The sequence below is a fragment of the Salmo salar genome, chromosome ssa13 (genome assembly GCF_905237065.1).
Source record: "Salmo salar chromosome ssa13, Ssal_v3.1, whole genome shotgun sequence".
In the NCBI taxonomy this organism is placed as follows: domain Eukaryota; kingdom Metazoa; phylum Chordata; class Actinopteri; order Salmoniformes; family Salmonidae; genus Salmo; species Salmo salar.
In genome coordinates, this window is record NC_059454.1 from 41,078,065 (window position 1) to 41,097,837 (window position 19,773).

The 19,773-nt window shown below is 44.3% G+C and overlaps 1 protein-coding gene across 4 annotated transcripts; it reads right to left on the reverse strand.

Moving 5' to 3' along the window:
- Window positions 1–975: 975 nt before the first annotated feature.
- LOC106567074 (LIM domain and actin-binding protein 1) lies at window positions 976–15,500 on the reverse strand. 4 transcript variants are annotated; one of them, XM_014135939.2, is made up of 11 exons: window positions 15,228–15,500; window positions 13,492–13,648; window positions 12,434–12,479; window positions 10,270–10,662; window positions 4,756–4,825; window positions 4,091–4,185; window positions 3,485–3,553; window positions 3,354–3,405; window positions 3,114–3,181; window positions 2,872–3,005; window positions 976–2,668 (listed from the first exon to the last, which is right to left on the reverse strand). In XM_014135939.2, exons 2-11 carry the CDS (start codon window positions 13,611–13,613, stop codon window positions 1,576–1,578), a joined length of 2,142 nt encoding a protein of 713 aa, XP_013991414.1. In that variant the 5' UTR covers window positions 13,614–13,648; window positions 15,228–15,500; the 3' UTR covers window positions 976–1,575. The 4 variants fall into 4 exon arrangements, with proteins under 4 accessions (XP_013991414.1, XP_013991413.1, XP_045549235.1 ...); XM_014135938.2 differs by having other exon boundaries at window positions 3,114–3,184; XM_045693279.1 differs by lacking the exons at window positions 12,434–12,479; window positions 15,228–15,500 and having other exon boundaries at window positions 3,114–3,184.
- Window positions 15,501–19,773: the final 4,273 nt, after the last annotated feature.

Consider the following 19,773-nt stretch of genomic DNA (forward strand, 5'->3'; position numbering starts at 1 on the left):
ATGAAACTGGCTCTCATGAGGACCACCACAGGAATGGAAGACCCAGAGTTACCTCTGCTGCAGAGGATAAGTTCATTAGTTACCATCCTCAAATTGCAGCCCAAATAAATGCTTCACAGAATTCAAGTAATAGACACATCTCAACATCAACTGTTCAGAGGAGACTGTGTGAATCAGGCCTTCAAGGTCGAATTGCTGCAAAGAAACCAGTACTAAAGGACACCAATCAGAAGAAGAGACTTGCTTGGGCCAAGAAATACGAGCAATGGACATTAGACTGGTAGAAATCTGTCCTTGGTCTGATAAGTCCTTGAGACGCAGAGTAGGTCAACAGATGATCTCCGCATGTGTGGTTCCCACGTGAAGCATGGAGGAGGTGCTTTGCTGGTGACACTGATTTATTTAGAATTCAATGAACACTTAAGCAGCATGGCTACCACAGCATTCTGCAGCAATACATCATCCCATCTGGTCTGTGCTTAGTGGGACTATCATTTGTTTTTCAACAGGACAATGACCCACACACCTCCAGGCTGTGTAAGGGCTATTTGACCAAAAAGGTGAGTGATGGAGTGCTGCATCAGATGACCTGGCCTCCGCTATCACTCAACCTCAACCCAATTGAGATGGTTTGGGATGAGTTGGACCGCAGAGTGAAGGAAAAGCAGCCTACAAGTGCTCAGCATGTGGGAACTCCTTCAAGACGGTTGGAAAAGCATTCCAGGTGAAGCTGGTTGAGAGAATGCCAAGAGTGTGCAAAGCTGTCCTAATGGCAGAGGGTGGCTACTTTGAAGAATCTGAAATATATAAAATATATTTTGATTTGTTTAACACTTTTTGGGTTAGTACATAATTCCATGTGTGTAATTTCATAGTTTGTCTTCTGTTATTCTACAATGTAGTGAAGTCAAAATAAAGGAAAACCCTTGAATGAGTAGGTGTCCAAACTAGAATGAGACTAGAGGTCACAGAATATTTTGTGTGCATCCTTTTTTTTTTATTCATACAAACAATGATAACAAGCAGAATGAATATGGTGAAAACCCATCCTGTCCTTTCAGCTGAGCTCTCCTGCTGTTCTGGTCAAACAATCCACCTTAAAAACATTCATCGGACTCTAAATACAGACTCATATGTCTCATTCACTGGGTTCAGTTGGTATCATCAGCATTCGTTTGTTTTTTACTGTGCCATCATCCAGACAAACCCAGAGCTAAGGTAGAATGGACAGACATAAATGATCACAATGGGTAGTTTTAGATAATGGAATATTTTAAAATTAGCGTTGAATGAATGATACACAAACATAAGACTGATCTGTGCTTCAATAAATCTATATTCTGGAAAACTAACAATGTAGATATTCTGAGGACTTGCACACTTCAATTGAGGTGATAGTTCAGAGGCACAAATAGAGCTCAGAGAGAGTATAACACCTGACATCGCACCAAACGCAGCCAGATAGACACTGTTCCTTAGTAACAGGGAAATTAAGAGAGGGGAGGAAGTTAACAGTCAGTGTGGTGATAATGGCTGATCGTTTTCATGGCATAAAAAACGCCAATCCAGTCTCTTTCAGTCCTCATCTTCCTCATAGTAGCGGTTCCTCTTAATCATCTCCTCTACAGACACGGCCTCCTCGTCGTTCCGGAAGCCCACATCCTGAGACGGGCGGTTGGTCTTGGACCTCGGCTCGGCAATCTCTGACGAGGCAGTCTGGCAGTTTTGAGAAGGTAACCCTTCCCCCTCTTTTCCTGCTCCCTCTTCTTCTCCCTCCAGCTTTTCCTCTTCTTCCTCCCCGTCATTCTTTGCTCCCTGTTCATGGTTTGCTTCTAGTAATTCGTGGTGGTCTTTCAGACGTGCGACTCTCCCCTCCATCCCCTCGTCCTCAGAGCTGGTGTGGATGTCCACGTAGCTGTCGTCAGAAGGTGTGTGGTAGTCCGGTGACAGGCTGTTTGGTTGTTCCTGGTCCTCCATGCCTTGTTCCTCAGGGCTACAGGCCAGTTCAGGCTCACCGTCCTCGAATGAGCTCCTCCTCTCCAGTGGCTCAGGATTGGCTGTCTGACTGGCAGCAGGAGCGGGAGCATGGGAGGACATGGCCAATGAGAAGGGTCGGCTACGCTCCTTGAGGGAGGCGCTCCTGCAGAGGGTAGAGCGTACGGTGGACTCTGGGCTCTGGTCGGTGAAGGCTGAGTCATCCTCTGGGGGCCACTTAGCACGGGATTGTTTCCCAGCGGAGCTCCCGTCTGAGGTGGGGCTGGCCCCAATGTTGCCCCCCTCTCCGTCTCCTTCAGTGCGGGGGGGCCAGGAGATCTTCAGCCGACGTGTTTCCACTGGCTTGTCCTTCTCTGCTGAGCTCTGGGCGCGGGTCTCCAGGGAGGCCGTCACCACGTTGACCTTGGCCAGTGGAGACTCCTCTACCGCTGGGCTGATCAACAGCGTGCCAGTAGAGGCGCACTTCTTCAGCTTGTCTTTGGAGAAGGAGGTGGCCTTGGTAGTCGTCTCTGTCCTGGGTTCCTCCCCAGCCCCACTCTCTCCTTTGGTCTCCCACAGCTCCTTGTGAGGGCGCAGGCCAAAGCCCTCGTCGTAGTTGCCCTTGGCCTTGAACAGCTGGCAGAAGTGAGGCTTGCAGTAGACGTGGCTGTGCAGAGAGGCGTAGGTCCCCAGGCTGGCCAGCAGGGGGAGACAAATACAACCTATTGACAAATATTTGTTTCTAATCTTGCAGCATAAACCCTGATCCTTAACTCTAGAGGAACAACACTGTGGACCTAAAGACAATATCAATTCCACTAATAGTGAGATGAACAGATGTTTTAACAAATAAACAATTCCTTGCTGCATGGTGTCTGCCCCATCCTATCCCCTCACCTGAGTTTGGTGTTGCAGTGGGAGCACCTGAAACAGGTGTTGTGGTAGACCTTTTGGTTGGCTACCAGACGCTCTAAAGGGTAGACTGTCTTCTGACATGACACACAACTCTCCCGTGCAGGCAAGCAGAAGCTCTGTACACACACAAAATAAAGAGAGGCATTCAAGACACGTTAGGAGAGGGAATGGTTGGTTTGGCGATTGCTCTGAGACAAATACAGAAAAGGGACTGTTGAATTCACCCTGGAGGTCTTGGGCTGAGCTTGGTCCTTCTGAGTCGAGGATACAGAGGAGGTGCCGGTACTGGAGCCTGCTGTGATGAGACTAAAATCAGTAATGGCACACACTGGACACCAGAGGGAGCTGTTTATGAATATACTGACCTAATGTTCACAAGCTGAAACCTATAGAGTAGACAAATAATGACAGACAAGAATATACTGTAGATCTGGTGAAATGCAGTGGAGCACCAAATCAGTTACCATTGCTTTCTGTGGAAGAGGCTTTCCTACTGTTGGGCTCTGAGTCCGGACCCTGAGAGGAGAGGGAGAGGTGGTGATTTAGAAGTGTTTCTCTCTCTCACATACACACACACGAGAACACAATCCCTCACCGTGTCCACACTGCCTGGGGGTACATTCTCCTTCTGTTTGCTGCAGAGGTCAGAGTCCAGCTGATCACTCTGTCAGAGAGAGAAAAACAGGGACATGTTTTAGAGTTGGGATAAGTGGTGCAGCGGTCTAAGGCACTGCATCTCAGTGCTAGAGGCGTCGCTACAGACCCTGGTTCGATTCCAGGTTGTATCACAACCGACCGTGATTGGGAGTCCCATAGGGCGGCGCACAATTGGCCCAGCGTCTTTAGGGTTAGGCTGGGGTAGGCCGTCATTGTAAATAAGAATTTGTTAACTGATTTGCCTGGTTACATTAATAAATAAAATAAAAGTAACCCGCAACTGACAGCTTCTGGTCGGGATGGGCCTGAAGTTCTCACTTTGGGGTCAAGTTCTAGCCTGATCCAAGACCACCGCTGCGCTCTCATTTCTCGAACAGAATCTAAGCTCGCAAGACTTCAGGATCGTTATACCTTACGAGGCTAGTCAAGTTCAGTCAGGTTTAAGAAGTGCGACCATGGACATGGTGGTCAGTCTTACATGATCTCCCATGGCAGGCAGGCAGTGAAGCAGAGTATGGGACAGGCTTAAAGGACAGGTACTCACGCTGACTGAGGAGGATAACACCTCTGTTTTAGACACAGCAGCCTGGTACATGGCCATCCTGTCCCTCAGGGGCATGGACTCTATGCTCCCTGCATCTAGAAGACCGACAGAGAGAAGCACAGGTTACACACACACACACCTCTCATAAGCTATGGAGACGACAGTACAGGCGATCCATTCAGCACAATGCAGACTGTGTGGGTCATGGGATGCGTCCCAAGTGGCACCCTATTCCCTATCTAGTGCACTTCTTTTTTTATTTTCTTTTTACCGGAACCTATGGGCTTTGGTCAACAGTAGTGCACTATATAGGGAATAGGATGCTATTTGGGACGCGCCCATGGTGTTTGTCAGGCTGCGACGGGAACACAGGGTCACAGGGGGAATAGAAGGGAAAAGCCCTCTTCCCGTAACTATCATTCTTCCTGTAATCAGACATTGTGCTGATCATGGCACTTTAGGAAGGAGCCATCTACAGTCACTGACCCAGTACATTTACAGGAAGGAAGTAGTATGGACAACTTACGTATGCTTAGTGTGTCTGTACGCCTCTCTATCCTAGTGAAACAATATGTCCATCCTCGTGGAGAACAGTAGACCTGCTTTTAACTCTGGTGTCTGAGCGAGCAAGAGAGAGAGAGAGAGCTCTGTCAGCGTAATAGTACCTCCAAGTAGCTGATCCATGTTGTCAGTGATGCCTCCGGTCCCTCCAATCCTCACAGGCTCTCTGGACACCTGGAAACACAGAACCAAGCCACGCTATCAGGACGGTATATTCCATTATGGTAGCCTTTACATTGTAGATTGAGCAGACTCTGAACATCCAGAATAAGGCCAGCAGCACTTGCCTCGTGCTTTGCATACAGAACCATATGATGCTCACGTTGCTGAAACTAAATTTTAGGCAGGGGAGAACCAGGGCCATCCATCAGACAGCTCTGAGCCCAGTGCTCTGACGGTGAGAAGAGGAGAAGAGTGGTGAAGAGAGATCAGAAGGAACTAGCTGAGAGAGGCGGAGAGGAGGTGTGGCAGCCTGTCAGGGAGTCAGCAGTATCAGCCTGGCTTGTTGTCCAGCCTCCGTCCCAGCTGTCTGCCTCTCATGCTCAGCCCAGCCCTCCTCTACTCTAATCCCCTTGTGAGCTAGGACACCCCAGTCTGTCTTCCTGTCCACAGTCCCACATCCCCAGTCAACACCAGCATCCGCCAGGAGACTCACCAGTCACCCTCCCGCCTGACACATGGCACAGCTCATTCTGAACAGAGCTGAAGACGAGACAGAGTGGCTGCATGCTTTTCAACCAACTTTTCAACTCTCGTTTCAGTGATCAGGCCATTGGTGAGAGAAGGATTTCGTAGAGCCAAAGGTCAGTGGTAAAAGCCGAGGGGAGAAGACATGCTGTTCTTGGCACACCTGTAATAGCAGAGACTCAAGTTAAGCCTGGCTTCACCTGGCCTCTACCCGCTCAATGCCAGATCAGCCTATGGATGAGCCCCAAATGTTGCCGTATTGCCTATAATATAGGGCACTACTTTTCACCAGGGCAAAGAGGACTCTGGTCAAAAGTAGTGCACTGTGTAGGGAATAGGGTGCCATTTGGAACGCACACGGTCTCCTGCCTCCTATCCGTCTGTACCGCTTGTGTCTGTAAGCCGCAGGTGTGATCGGTATCAGAGATTAGAGGAGCAGCAGGGTGCCACAAAGCCCTGGTCGGCTGGGACAACCTTATAATACACAGACAGACCGAGAGAGATGACGAGGCAAAGGGTAGATAAAATCCTGAAATACAAGAACGAGACAGAGCAGTGCTGTTCCGGGGGAAAAGTCTATATAGAATTGTGCATTCGTGGCCGTCTGGATTTTAGATTTGCATTCGCAGAAGGGGGTGATACGTGCTGTTCCATCCTCCAGAGTGGATTAATCTAGGCTCTAGACTCCAGACAGAGCCAGGCAGAGGAAGCCAGACCCCAGATGGACCCCAGGCAGAGAGACCTCTCTCTAACGCAGCCGGAGGCCCCTTCCCAAGCGTGACCACTCTTCAGCCTGATCCCTCTCCTCTCAACCCCTCTCCAGACGGTGGTCACGGTGGGTGCCTCAACAATATGGGGGAGCAGGCAGAGGATGTAAACAAACAAACAGCCAGAAGGCAGCTGTGCTTAGAGAGGGAGGAAGTGATCAGCGGCCCAGACAAAGAGCTCTGACACTAATCCCAGTGACAATTAAAACCCCCGGAGACAGACTGAGGCTCCTCCCTAAAGCCTACCGCCTGCCGGCTGGCTGCCTGGGCTCCAGAACAATAACAAGAAAAAAGGCCAATTCAAATCACTGAGTTGTAGGCTAGGCTACATATAGCACAAAACCACCATTGACAAAAACAAAGTCCTTGAAAAGCCCTATTCACTGACAGACCAGTACTTTCATCAACCATAGTGAAGTCAGTGTATATGCTAGCCCTCCCATCAAAAGATTACATTCACAGCATAATGCGCTATAACCTAATACAAACATACTAATCCAACAACAAGCAATGAAAGCAAACCCCAGATAGTCTCCGCTTTATGTTTCAGAGCCGCAATAATAAAAGTGAGCTCAAGGAGGTCCGAGGTCGAGGGGTTTGAGACCAAACAAAGAAAAAAAAAAATAATACATATTTACCTCTCGCAAAGCAACGCTAGGAGCTACAGGGAGAAGCGGACCGAAGCACGAGTGGAGGAGAGGAGAAGACTGTTACGCTGGAGTACTCATACCTGTCCTGGAGGAGTTTGGAACATCAACCGCAGCTAACTCAATTGTGTTCATTAGACTGTGGCTCCACTGGACTGGGCTGCCTGACAGAGCAGAGCAGGGACCACGACTGGACTGGTGCCTCCTTCCTTTCTGCCTCGTCACAGTCACACAGAGAGAGAGAGAGAGGAGCAGAGGGGAGGGGAGGCCTTCATGGGGGTATACGGAGGGGAGTGGGGGGCTAAAGAGGGTGTGGGTGACAGGGGGGATGAAGTTGGGTCAATTAAGTGCCTCTCCCTCATGACCGTCTCCTCCAGGGAGAGGGGGAGAAGGAGAAGACCTTTTCTTTGGTAAACCAGAGACCAGGGGAGGAAGAGTTATCTGAGGAGGCTCAGTTGCTCATCTCTAAAACAGTCATGTGCAATGCCTGCCCCATGACATCACCACCCCATGACATCACCACCCCTGGAAGAGAAGCGAGGAGAGAGGCTAGGCCTACAGGCCAAGGAGCAGGGAGCCAGTCAGGGCTGGATGTGGAGGTGTGGGTCGAGGCCAGGGTGTGGGGGTGTGTGGGGAGAGCCCAGGTCACTTCCTGGCTTTCAGCTGGGAGAGAGAAAGCTGCTAATGTGCTTAAGGAAGGAAGGAAGGAAGGTTCAACCAGCTGGGGTGTGGCGAGGCAACTCATTAAGCCGCTACAAAACAATCCTCTGATCTGGTGTCCAGGCGGGTGCCCATGTTCAAAAACCGACTAGTAAACTAGCTTTAGTAAAAAAAAAAATGAAGGTCTGAATCTTGATCAACAATCAACCAAAAACTCGACCTCGTAAGGAAGTTCCATTGAAAGTCTGGCTTTTCATTTCCAACACCTAATATTTCATACAAGCCAGGGAAAATAAACAAAATCTAGACTATTAGCCTAGAGTAAAAAGGTTTAAAAAGGATCCTTTGCTTCAAACGATCTTATCCACTTTTCTATTATCAAAATGGCTGTTAACCTCCAAAGTGAGTGTGAGGAGGAGGAGGACAGTGTTTGTTTTGAAGCCCCCCATCCTACCCTCCTATCTGCCTGAGGGCATGTTTATATCTAGCCCATCTGTAGGAATGTACTGTGAGATGAGAACACTCAGAGCGATGCATGTGACTGGCAGCATGACTAACCCCAGGAGGGCTCTGACCCCTGGAGAACACACAGCACAACATTCTTTACTTCTGGAACAGGAACATTGACAACACACAGACCTGTTGTCTCAACCACAATGCTACATCTTCAGAAAAAAATCATTCTAAACTCTACAATTCATAGGGCTGATTCACAGGGCCTTTCCTTAGCAAACACATCTAAGTCACTGTCACTGCTGGGTGATTTGAAGTCCTGGTCAATCGATCAATAATATAAAGTTTTAGCGGTTATCTTTGGTTTGCAATCTGTAGAGACTATGAGAATAGAAATGTTCTGAACTTTTGTCAAACATCACAGCACAGTTGAAAAATATATGGCAAATAGAAATCAAAACTGGATGGTGTTCAAAGATAGATGGGAGGGGTTGAGTGGAGCTGAAGACTGAGACAAAAAAAAACAAGATAACTAAGGTAAAATATACTGTGTCCATAATGTATATAGGTTCAGAACTTTTGTGAAATGGCAAACAGAAATCAAAACTGGATGGTGTTCAGAGACAGATGGGAGGGGTTGAGGGTAGCTAACGGATGGGATTAAAAACAAACAAAAGATAACTATTGTAAAATACATTGTTTATTCAACTAGGCATGTCCGTAAAATCTATATAGTACGTATAAACTGGAAGTAGAAGCCTAAGTGGTGTTTTCCATTAGTTTACTCCAATTAGGGGAGGGGTGGAAATATAATTTACATAAGTATTCATACCCTTTACTCAGTACTTTGTTGAAGCACCTTTGGCAGCGATTACCGCCTCGAGTCTTGTTGGGTATGACGCTACAAGCTTGGCACACCTGTATTTGGGGAGTTTCTTCCATTCTTCTTTGCAGATCCTCTCAAGCTCTGTCAGGTTGGATGGGGAGCGTTGCTGCACAGCTATTTTCAGGTCTCTCCAGAGATGTTTATCGGGTTCAAGTCCGGGCTCTGGCTGGGCGGCTCAAGGACATTCAAAGACTTGTCCCGAAGCCACACCTGCGTTGTCTTGGCTGTGTTCTTAGGGTCGTTATCCTGTTGGAAGGTGAACCTTCGCCCCCAGTCTGAGGTCCTGAGCGCTCTGGAGCAGGTTTTTTATCAAGGATCTCTCTGCACTTTGCTCCATTCATCTTTCTCTCGATCCTGACTAGTCTCCCAGTCCCTGCTGCTGAAAAAACATCTCCACAGCATGATGCTGCCACCACCATGCTTCAACATAGGGATGGTGCCAGGTTTCCTCAAGATGTGATGCTTGGCACTCAGGCCAAAGAGTTCGATGCTGCAGAAATGTGTTGGTACCCTTCCCCAGATCGTGTAGAAACATCAGGAGGATCATTGGAAACAGGATGCACCTGAGCTCAATATCGAGTCTCGTTGCAAAGGGTCTGAATACTTATGTAAATAAGGTTTTTCAGTTTTATATAAAAACGTGCATGCATTTCGAAAAACCTGTTCACTTTGTTATTATGGGGTATTGTGTGTAGATTGAGATTTGTATTTTATTTAATCCATTTTAGAATAAGGCTGTAACGTAGCAAAATGTGGAAAAAGTGAAGGGGTCTGAATACATTCTGAATGCACTGTATGTATGTTAGTATGTATGCATGTACACTACCATTCAAAAGTTTGGGGTCACTTAGAAATTGAACGGTAGTGTACATACATACACTACTGTTCAAAATATACATACACTACTGTTCAAAATATACATAAACTACCGTTCAAAATATACATACACTACTGTTCAAAATATACATACACTACTGTTCAAAATATACATACACTACCGTTCAAAAGTTATGTACACTGTCGTTCAATTCATGAGACCCCCAACTTTTGAACAGTAGTGTATGTATATTTTGAACAGTAGTGTATGTATATTTTGAACAGTAGTGTATGTATATTTTGAACAGTAGTGTATGTATGTACACTACCGTTCAAAAGTTTGGGGTCACTTAGAAATGTCCTTGTTTTTGAAAGAAAGGCACATTTTTAAGTCACTGTCACAGAGTAGAAGGCCTCACAACACCTGATCAACATGACCACACTGGACTTCTAATACTTAAACAATATACAAGTGTTTCTCCAAAATACATGTGGAAACCACAGATTTGAAGAAACAAACCACTTTGATAATAATAAAAGATTAAACAAACAATGCATTTTGCAGTAGTTCGTCAGCTTTGCTCCTGTTTAGCCATTCTAATTTCTTCTCATTTATGTGGTGGAAAATGGCAGAAAAATTACATATATCCTATTAAAATATTTAGGGGCATGTAGCTTGTAAATCAGTAAGTTTGGACTTACTTTGTTCTGAAGGTTCTCTCCTTTCTCGAACATCATCTTGAGGTTGTTGAGGGGTATGTCGGGCTTCTCACTGGGGACGCAAGGCCCTTCTGCTGCTGCTCCTCCCTCCTGCCTCTCTCTGTCTCTCTGCTGCCGTCTCCTCTCCATACCTGGTCCTGCCTGGTCCTCTGCGGCTGTGGGACTGGTGTTGGGGTCTGGTGAGAGAGGTGGCTGGGCCTGAGTTGCCTGGGGCTGGGTCTGGATCTGGTGCTTGGCGTTAGGATCTGAGGGGAGTAAGCGGCGAGTGTGGGGTAGCGCGGCACAAGGTGTGGCTGACTGGACAGGCTGCTCCCAAAGCTTCTTCAACACACTCAGGTTGCAACTGCGGAAAGTCTGTGGCGATGGCTCCGCAGCCTGGAGGAGGGGGTAAAGATAGTCAGACTGAGATTGTCTAACGGATCATAATCACTGACACGTTCCAGAAGCATCCCATCTGGCTGAATCCATAACTTAGATACTTAAGAGACCAGGATTACTTTTTTTGTTTTGTGTCGTGTAAAATAGAAAAGCTGAGGAATGATATGCGGTAGTAATTACAGGATGAGGGGAGAAAAAAAATACAGATCAGATACCAGTGTTACACCCACATCCAATTGTTTCAGGAGACGAGTTGGTCTCCGATTTCTTCTATAGCTACTAATACAGCTACCGTTCGCATTCAACCTGAGTAGCATCTTTCTACCAGACCTCTCCCTGGTTAACCCAACCTGGCTATGACGACACAGTTTCTCATGCTCATCAAATGACTAGGACCATATGACGAGAACACTTTAAGGGGTTTTTAACACAAGCTTCAATGCTTTCTTTCAAGTAAACAACGGACGCATTGTCCTCTGTTTAGACAACCGTAACAGTAAGATAAGTGGAGCTAAAAGTTTCGCAGACATTTAAATGAATGAGAAATAAGGACCCTAAAAATTCATAGTTTTCCCTTCACTACCGTCTGTCTCCTTTTGTCAAAGAAAAATAGTAAAAACCTTGGAAAGCCCGGTAACCTGGAGATCCAGTTGGCTCTGTGTCTGTTGGGTAGAAATGATAAAAACTCTCCCAGATGTGAGCTTCTAGAAAATATCTGCATGAAGGAGCTAGCTAGCCCACCCCTCTACGCCAGGAGAGAGTGAGAGAAACACAGAGAGGGGAGGAGGGAGAGAAATAGAGAAACAGAGTGGAAGAGAAAGGGAGGAACATAGAAAGAGATGAAGAGAAAGGAAAGAAAGAGGATGAGTAAGAGAAAGCGAGAAAAAAACAGAAAAGGTCAATTGAAAGAAGGGGAAAATCCCAAAAACGAGTAAGCAGGAAATTGTCATTTTTTGAGAAATGAACTGTTTGAGGACAGAGACCAGCAGGATGTCCCCCTCCACAAACTGTGAAGACTAACACATTTTCTTATGTTAAGTTCTTCTGCTAACAGTGACAATGTACATAATTGTAGCAACAACAACAACAAAAAAATCCCACTAAATGCCTTGAAAGTACCTTGAAATGACTAAATTCTACCTAGGCCAACGCCCAGAACATGCACCCTATAAATCAGTGATTGAATTGGGCTCGGCCCTGTTCTAAGGCTTTAATACCTGGTACCTCTTATTGAATATAGGCTTCAAAATATTAACAGTACCGTCCTGCATCCAAACAATACTTCAAGCCTTGCTCACAATACAATACAACAGCTGACAGTCGACTTATTCCAGACTCAGACACATACCTGGGATTGAAAAAGCTTAATGAAAATAACTAAATTCCCTGCTGTCTGTTTATATCCCCTCAGGTGACATTCCCGGGCCCAGCCAACAGACCTCTAGGAAGAGTGTCTGTATTGCCCAGGTGGGATCTGGCATTACATTGTAGTCCTTCATGCCTGTGAAGTGTGTGACCACCCAGTGTTAATTGATCAGGTCTGTAACAGAAGCGTAGACGTGATGCGAGGTACTGGGAGCGACAGAGGTTATCTACATTCAGATTAAAAGTCTCTGAAGAAGGATTAAAGCTTTACTAGTGTATCCTTCAAGTGCAATATGTGGACAGGCATGACTGTGCGTGTTTAGGCCTGAGAGAGAAATAGGTTCATCCCAATATCTCTAGCTTTGTTAGATATTAGTCCCTTCAACCTTGACTGGGTACTTACGGCTTTCTTCCTCTCCAAGTTGGCTTCCTCTGCAGCCAGTTGGTACCTTGGAAGAGGATGGAGGGGGTTGTGAGAATAGGGTTACATAACGGATCAATTGGATCTCAGAAGTTTTGGGCTGTATCATGGCTTAGCCAGTGCTGTTTCCACATTTGGCTAGACAAACTGGTAAAACTCTAGCCTGGTCCCAGATCTGTTTGTGCTCTTGCCTACTCCATGACAATGAGTTGGCATGATAGCACAAGCAGACTGGCACAATTAAATCCAGTTTCAAATTATTGCTGGTGTAATTGTCTTATCTGGTACTGATCCAGCAGACATGGTGAGGACAGAGAGTGGGGGGGGAGTGTGTGATCTAATGCTATGGTTTCAAGCGGCTGAATGGACTGGGATGGAAAAAGCTATCTGGTCTGTAGGAGAAGGAGAGATAAACGTAACACTGAAGTGAGTATTTGCGTTTCTACCTTGGAACAAGTACGAGGGTACATGTGAAGAGTCATCATAGAGCAAGAAGTGAAAGTGAGTAACAGTTAAGGTGAATGAGAGCGATACTACCACAGACCGAAGGGGTAACCCAGACACGTGACTGGAGCTATAAAGCTGAAGCATAATGGTAGTGAGAGGAAGTCCGGTCCCGGGTAGTGGGAGAGAATGGATCTAGGTGAAACTGGGCTGACATTCTGCTCGTTTTTTTAATCGATGAAACATCTCTGATCTCAATACAGTTTTCTGTTCCCAAAACTAGAATCTGTTACGAACACAGTGCCCTAAGTTTTATAGACTTGACGCTTTGCCAAAGTTTTTTGGGGTTAAATTGTGTTGTTTAGAAGGAGTGGAAGGTTCAAATGAGTTTGTGCACACTTCACGAAGGAGGCGTTCCCTAACAGAAATATGCAAATACATACTACAACGAGCAGATAGGATCTCGCTCGCGCATGCTTAGCCCGACTCCTTGTTTATTCTGCCCACTATCCTTAATTTGCTCCCACTGTAAACGACACATATGAACTATCTTGAGTTAGTTAGAAATATATTTGAATCTACTGTACGCCACTTACTTCGAGAAGCGCTCAGCGATGGCATTGTTCTTTCCTCTGGTGCCGACTATGGACAATTCCGTCGCTGTGACTCTTAGGGACTGGGAGGCCCACTGTCTGCGACTGAACGGAGCGACGGCCATCTCGGTTGTTCTCAGGGGAAAACTGCTCTAGCTGGCTGGATAGGAAGAAACAAATATAGGATATTACATTTACCTCACAATTAAAGGAACAAAAATAAGATTCTACCCTAGACAATCATACTCCTCGTATCTCAGCATGTGTGAGGAGACTATGTGCGTAAGCCATAGGTCTATGGTATGAGTAGTCTGCAGTGAGCGACAGTAGGCGACTATTGTGTAAGATGACTCATGGTTCCTGTGGATGAATAAATCAGAAAGGAGTAAGGCACTAGCCAGCACACAGCAGCTACTCATCCAACTCAGGCCTCATTGAGACACTGAACTCATGAACTTGAAGCTACTACACACAGCATACACAGGCCTTGCCTGGTCATCTTTCTCAGTGTCATACAGAGACAGTGACGTGTCCACTTGTTTCCTGGGACGTCACACAGACTTTCTGTCTGGAAGCCAGGGCAAGCAGATACATGCAGATACATGCATTCACTCTCAGCCTTGCTGTTATACAGTATGCACTTTCATTTCAACTGTCACTTCAGAATTACACATGGTTCACAGTACAAAAACAATTAGCCAATGTTGAGGATTCTAGTTAGGAAATAGCCTCTAGGGTTCTGTACAGTTTAATGAGCTAACATATACTGTACTGTCAAACTAGCCTATTGGTTTAAATTTCCTTTTTAAACAGATATGGTAAGACAGGACAGGTAGACCTAGACTATACTTTTCCTTGGTAATGATAAATATGAGACACCACATCCACCACCAGCAGATAAACCACCATTATTATGAATAACATTAATAATAGTGAAGTCCCCATTTAGCAGGTTGGCATTAATCCAAATATGCTGCTCTGGAATATAGGCAAGCCTTAAAGGCCCAGTGCAGTCAAAAACTTGGTTTCCTGTGTTTTATATACAGTATATTTCCAAACTATGAAGTTGGAATAATACTGTGAAAAAATATAATAATGCCCTTTTAGTGTAAGAGCTGTTTGAAAAGAAACCCTGAAATTTCAGCCTGTTTTGGTGGGATGGAGTTTTGGCCTACCTGGTGACATCACCAGGCAGTAAATTAGTTAATAGACCAATAAGAAAGAGAGTTTCAAACCTCTCTGCCAATAACAGCTAGTTATCAGTTTTCCCCTCCCACTCAAACTACTCCCAGACAGTCCTAGAAAGATTATTTACTAATAAGTTATTTGTTTCTTTTAGACCATTTTAATTGAAAATAATCACAGTAAGGTACTTAATTATTACCCATAAATTATTTGATATTTAGATTAAAACGGCTGCATTGGACCTTTAACACTTTCTCTATTTCTTTGTCCACTGATCAAACACCACACACATCAAATCAAAATATCACCTCAGCTAACACATTTTGGAAATTGCCAGCAGCATATGACTGACTACAATCAAATATTTAACTAATAGGAAATGACTTGAACACAAAGAGCAAAAGACTAAAAAGATTACAGCCAAATTAGGCATCCAACTTTCAAATCAGTATTTCCAGAAAGATGTCTAAGTACTAGGATAAGCCTTTCTACACAAAATATTTTTTTTAAATCATCACCTCAACCCCCATAGAAAGCTCAGGCACGTTACATACCTTCAAGTTTTTCTTATCACTCCTCTCTTATTTCTTGATGCTTGTTTCAACCTCCCTCTTTTCCTTCTCAGTAACACTTTGCTGTCTGGCACTGCTGTGTGCTGTGCTCATGGAAGTATGTGTGCTTGGGATAATGGGAGGGGGCAAATCAACACCATGAGACTCTTTCCAACCAATAACATAGCAGCATTTACTTCTACCTGGCAGGTACAGTACAAGCTGCCCTTCCCATCCAAACCACTGTGTTCCCCAGAGAGAATCTGAAAGCAAAAAAGGTGGGTACATACAGTATAGACTACACCTCCTTACAGTATGACATACGAGGAAGCATCCCACTCAATTCCTGGAAGTGAAGCAAACCACCCTTCTCATGAGGTCAAAGGCTGAGAGGATGTGAGTCATTCACAATCCAGACAACTCCACTGACTGACTGAGTGTGTGTGTGTGTGTGTGTGTGTGTGTGTGTGTGTTCAAAAGACGAGACTTCTTATCACTATGTCAAACCCATGTTATCATCCCTCTTCAACTCCTTAAAAGGTCTGTATGTTTATCTGTCTTCCGGCCATTCTGTCTATCAATAAACCCATACCAGAACAATCCTCTATACCTTGTTGTACCTAGTCTAAGATGTTTAAGACACTGTTATTGTGCCCTCTAATTTACCATTTGGTTAAACAGGACTGCTAAGCTTCAGATGGTGTGGCACCAGGGTCTAGTCTAGATCAGTGACACATCACTACAGTCTAATCCAAACCACATGATTTCTCTGTGTGTGTAGGAAATGGCTCTGTGTCTGTAGAATTGAACGTAACCTGACACATAGCTATGTCTATGGCAGACAGTATTTTGAGAATACAAAGTTGTGTAACAGCCAAAACCCAGTGTGGATCAGATTCAGGATTAATCACTCTCTTTGGAGCAAAGTTAATACAATTTTGTGATTTTCTATTAGTTTTTACATTTTGATTTGAAATTCAGTTTAGTTTCATTTATTTTTTCAGACTTGATTTACTCGTTTTTATTCAGTTTCAGTTTGATAAAAACATTTCTATTGAGTTTTGATATGATTTAGTTTTACTCTTAGTGTTAGGGAATAAAAGTAGGGTTATGCATGGGAGGCTAAGAGCCATTTATGTGGTGTAGGCCTATAGCAGGGGTACTCCAGTACTATTTGAGATGGTCTGTCACACAAATGTCCTAGGTGGCAAATGTCTGGATGGATGTTGGCATTTATCGGCGTAGTAACAAACCCCCAACTCGCAACCCATGCGACACCAAACTGTTCACACACTTCTTGTTGGCACAGAGAAAAATGTGCAGTTTTAAATCTCCTTTTCTGCGATTCTACGTTATTCCATGAGCGAGCAGAAAATGTAGCAGTTTTAAATCTCATTTCCTGCAATTCTACCATTTGTAGATCAGTGATTCTCAAGCTGATCTTCTCCAACAGACTCAATCCCTGATCATCTGAGGTTATAAAAATGGGGCAATTGTGACAGTTAAAGGGGAGAGACTGAATTCAACCAGAAAAACATATTTTGAACAAAAGAGCATGCCAATACCCCGCTGGGACACTCTTTGCAGACAACAATATATTCTGAAAAACCTGCAATTTAGCATCAGATTATAAACGGAAAGGCTTGATAGACAGTCATCGGAAGAAAAAAAACTAAAAGATTATGCTGCCTCAGAAGAATGCTTCTACCTTAGAAGGTTGTGGAGGATATAACGAAACAGTCTTACATAATATAAATCAACAAAAATATTTCACAACGCATTCGTTTTCTGTTCTTAACATATGGGTATGATTTATTTATTAAACCTTTATTTCATTAGGCAAGACAGTTAAGAACACATTTTTATTTACAACGACGGCCTACCAAAATGCAAAAGGCCTTCTGCGGGGACAAGGGCTGGGATTAAAAATAAAAATATAGGACAAAACACACATCACGACAAGAGAGACCTAAGACAACAACATAGCAAGGCAGCAACACATGACAACACAGCAGAGTAGCAACACAACATGACAAAACATGGTAGCAACACAACATGCAGGAACACAAAATGGTAGCAGCACAAAACGTGGTACAAACATTATTGATAAGCCTTTTTATATAAGAAAATGTACAAAGGGAAATGTAGACAATTCTCAGAACATAAATTGCTAGCCTATTTTCATTCGCTATAGAAATAACAACCCAACAATTTCTCCCACTCTGTTAGACTACATAATTTGGAGAGATATGCTTCTCTGCCTCCACAAAGCTCGCATAAAAGCGCAGGTACTCAGAATGATATTCTGCTACTGTTGAATAATTCACTGCCTGTAAATACACTGTATCAGCCAGAACAACTTTAACGTCTTCACCCAGCTCTCCTAATAAATATATAGGACATATTGGTATTTTGTGTCAGTGGATTCGTCTGTTATTATGGAGATGCTTTCTGTTTTTTTGACCAGACTGCGCCTCCGTTCTTCACATATATTAATGAATCCACTTCATTTACGTTTTTACATGGATAGCGAATGAAAATGCTAACTTTGTACGGAAAGAGGCTACATTTTCTTAGATAAAATGGTTATTATTCCCATATAATGTTGATAACAGACAATAAGTTAAAATGTTTGTTGATAATGTCCTTAAGATAAGCATTTCATTTGAAGTCAATCCACATGGTTGAACATTTATTTTGAATTAATTGGATAATTATGTTAGATGATCGTGGTATGCACACGTGGCAATTAATTCACACGTGACGTGAGAAGACGCTATATTGGTCTCGAGATCACATGATTAAAATAAAAATTAAAAATAAAACGCCTGGTCCTACCCAGTCATAACATTCGAAAATAAAGCTTGAAAACCTCATTGTGTGTGGGGGGGGGGGGTTTCCATTAGATTTTGGCCCAGTTTAGAAAAAAATAATATTGATGGTCATTGTATTTTATTTAGTTTTTGTAGTCAAAGATAGTGCTTTCAGAAAGTATTCATATACCCTTATTCCACATTTAGTTGTGTTACAGCCTAAATTCAAAGTTGATTAAATATGTTTTTCTCACCCATCTACACACAATACCACATAATGATAAAGTGCAAACATGTTAAGACATTTTTGCAAATGTATTGAAAATGAAATACAGAAATATCTCACTTACCCCTTACACCCCTGAGTCAATACTTTGTAGAAGCACCTTTGGCAGCGATTACAGCTTTGAGTCGTCTTGGGTATGTCTATATCAGCTTTGCACATCTGGATTTGGGGATTTTCTCCAATTCTTCCTTGAAGATTTTCTCAAGCTCTGCTAAGCTAGATGGGGAGCAGCGGTGAACCGCAATCTTCAAGTCCTTCCACAGATTTTTAATGAGATTTAAGTCTGGGCCAGTCAAGGACTTTAACATTCTTGTTCTGAAGCCATTTCCAGCATTGCTTTGGCTGTATGCTTGGGGTCATTGTCTTGTTGGAACGTAAATCTTCACCCCAGTCTAAGGTTGTTGGCACTCTGAAGCAGGTTCTCATCAAGGATCTGCCTGTATTTGGCACCATTCATTTTTCCCTCTATCCATTCTGCCAGTCACATTCTGCTAAAGGTCCCCAAAGCACACACATCCCTGGGTCGCTCCTCTTTTCAGTTCGCTGCAGCTAGCGACTGGAACTAGTTGCAAAGAACATTCAAACTGGACAGTTTTATCTCCATCTCTTCATTCAAAGACTCAATCATGGACACTCTTACTGACAGTTGTGGCTGCTTCGCCTGATGTATTGTTGTCTCTACCTTCTTGCCTTTGTGCTGTTGTCTGTGCCCAATAATGTTTGTAGCATGTTTTGTGCTGCTACCATGTTGTGGTGCTGCCATGTTGTGTTGCTACCATGCTGTGTTGTCATGTGTTGCTGCCATGCTATGTTGTTGTGTTAGGTCTCTCTTTATGGAGTGTTGTGGTGTCTCTCTTGTCGTGATGTGTGATTTGTCCTATATTTTTATTTTTAATCCCAGCCCCCGTCCCCGCAGGAGGCCTTTAGGTAGACCGTCATTGTAAATAAGAATTTGTTCTTAACTGACTTGCCTAGTTAAATAAAGGTTTTCCCAGACCGTGCTGCTGAACAGCTGCCGCCACCACCATGCTTCATGGTAGGGATGATGTTAGATGGGTGATGAGCTGTGCCTGGTTTTCTCTAGACATAGCGCTTTGCATTTAGGCCAAATAGTAACATTTTTGTTTCATCAGACCACAGAATATTTTGCCTTTGTCTCCTACATCCCTTTTTTTAAACTCCAGGCGTGCTGTTATGTGCCTTTTTCTCAGGAGTGGCTTCCTTATGGCCACTCTCCCATAAAGCCCAGATTAGTGAAGAGCTGTAGAGACTGTTGTCCTTCTGGCGGGTTCTCCCATCTCAACCAAGGAACTCTGTAGTTCTGTTGGGGGTCAGTGGGTTCTTGATCACCTCCCTAACCAAGGTCTTTCTTGCCCAATTGTTCAGTTTGGTCGGACGACCACCTCTAGGCAGAGTCTGAGTAGTTCCATGTTTTTTCCATTTCCCAATG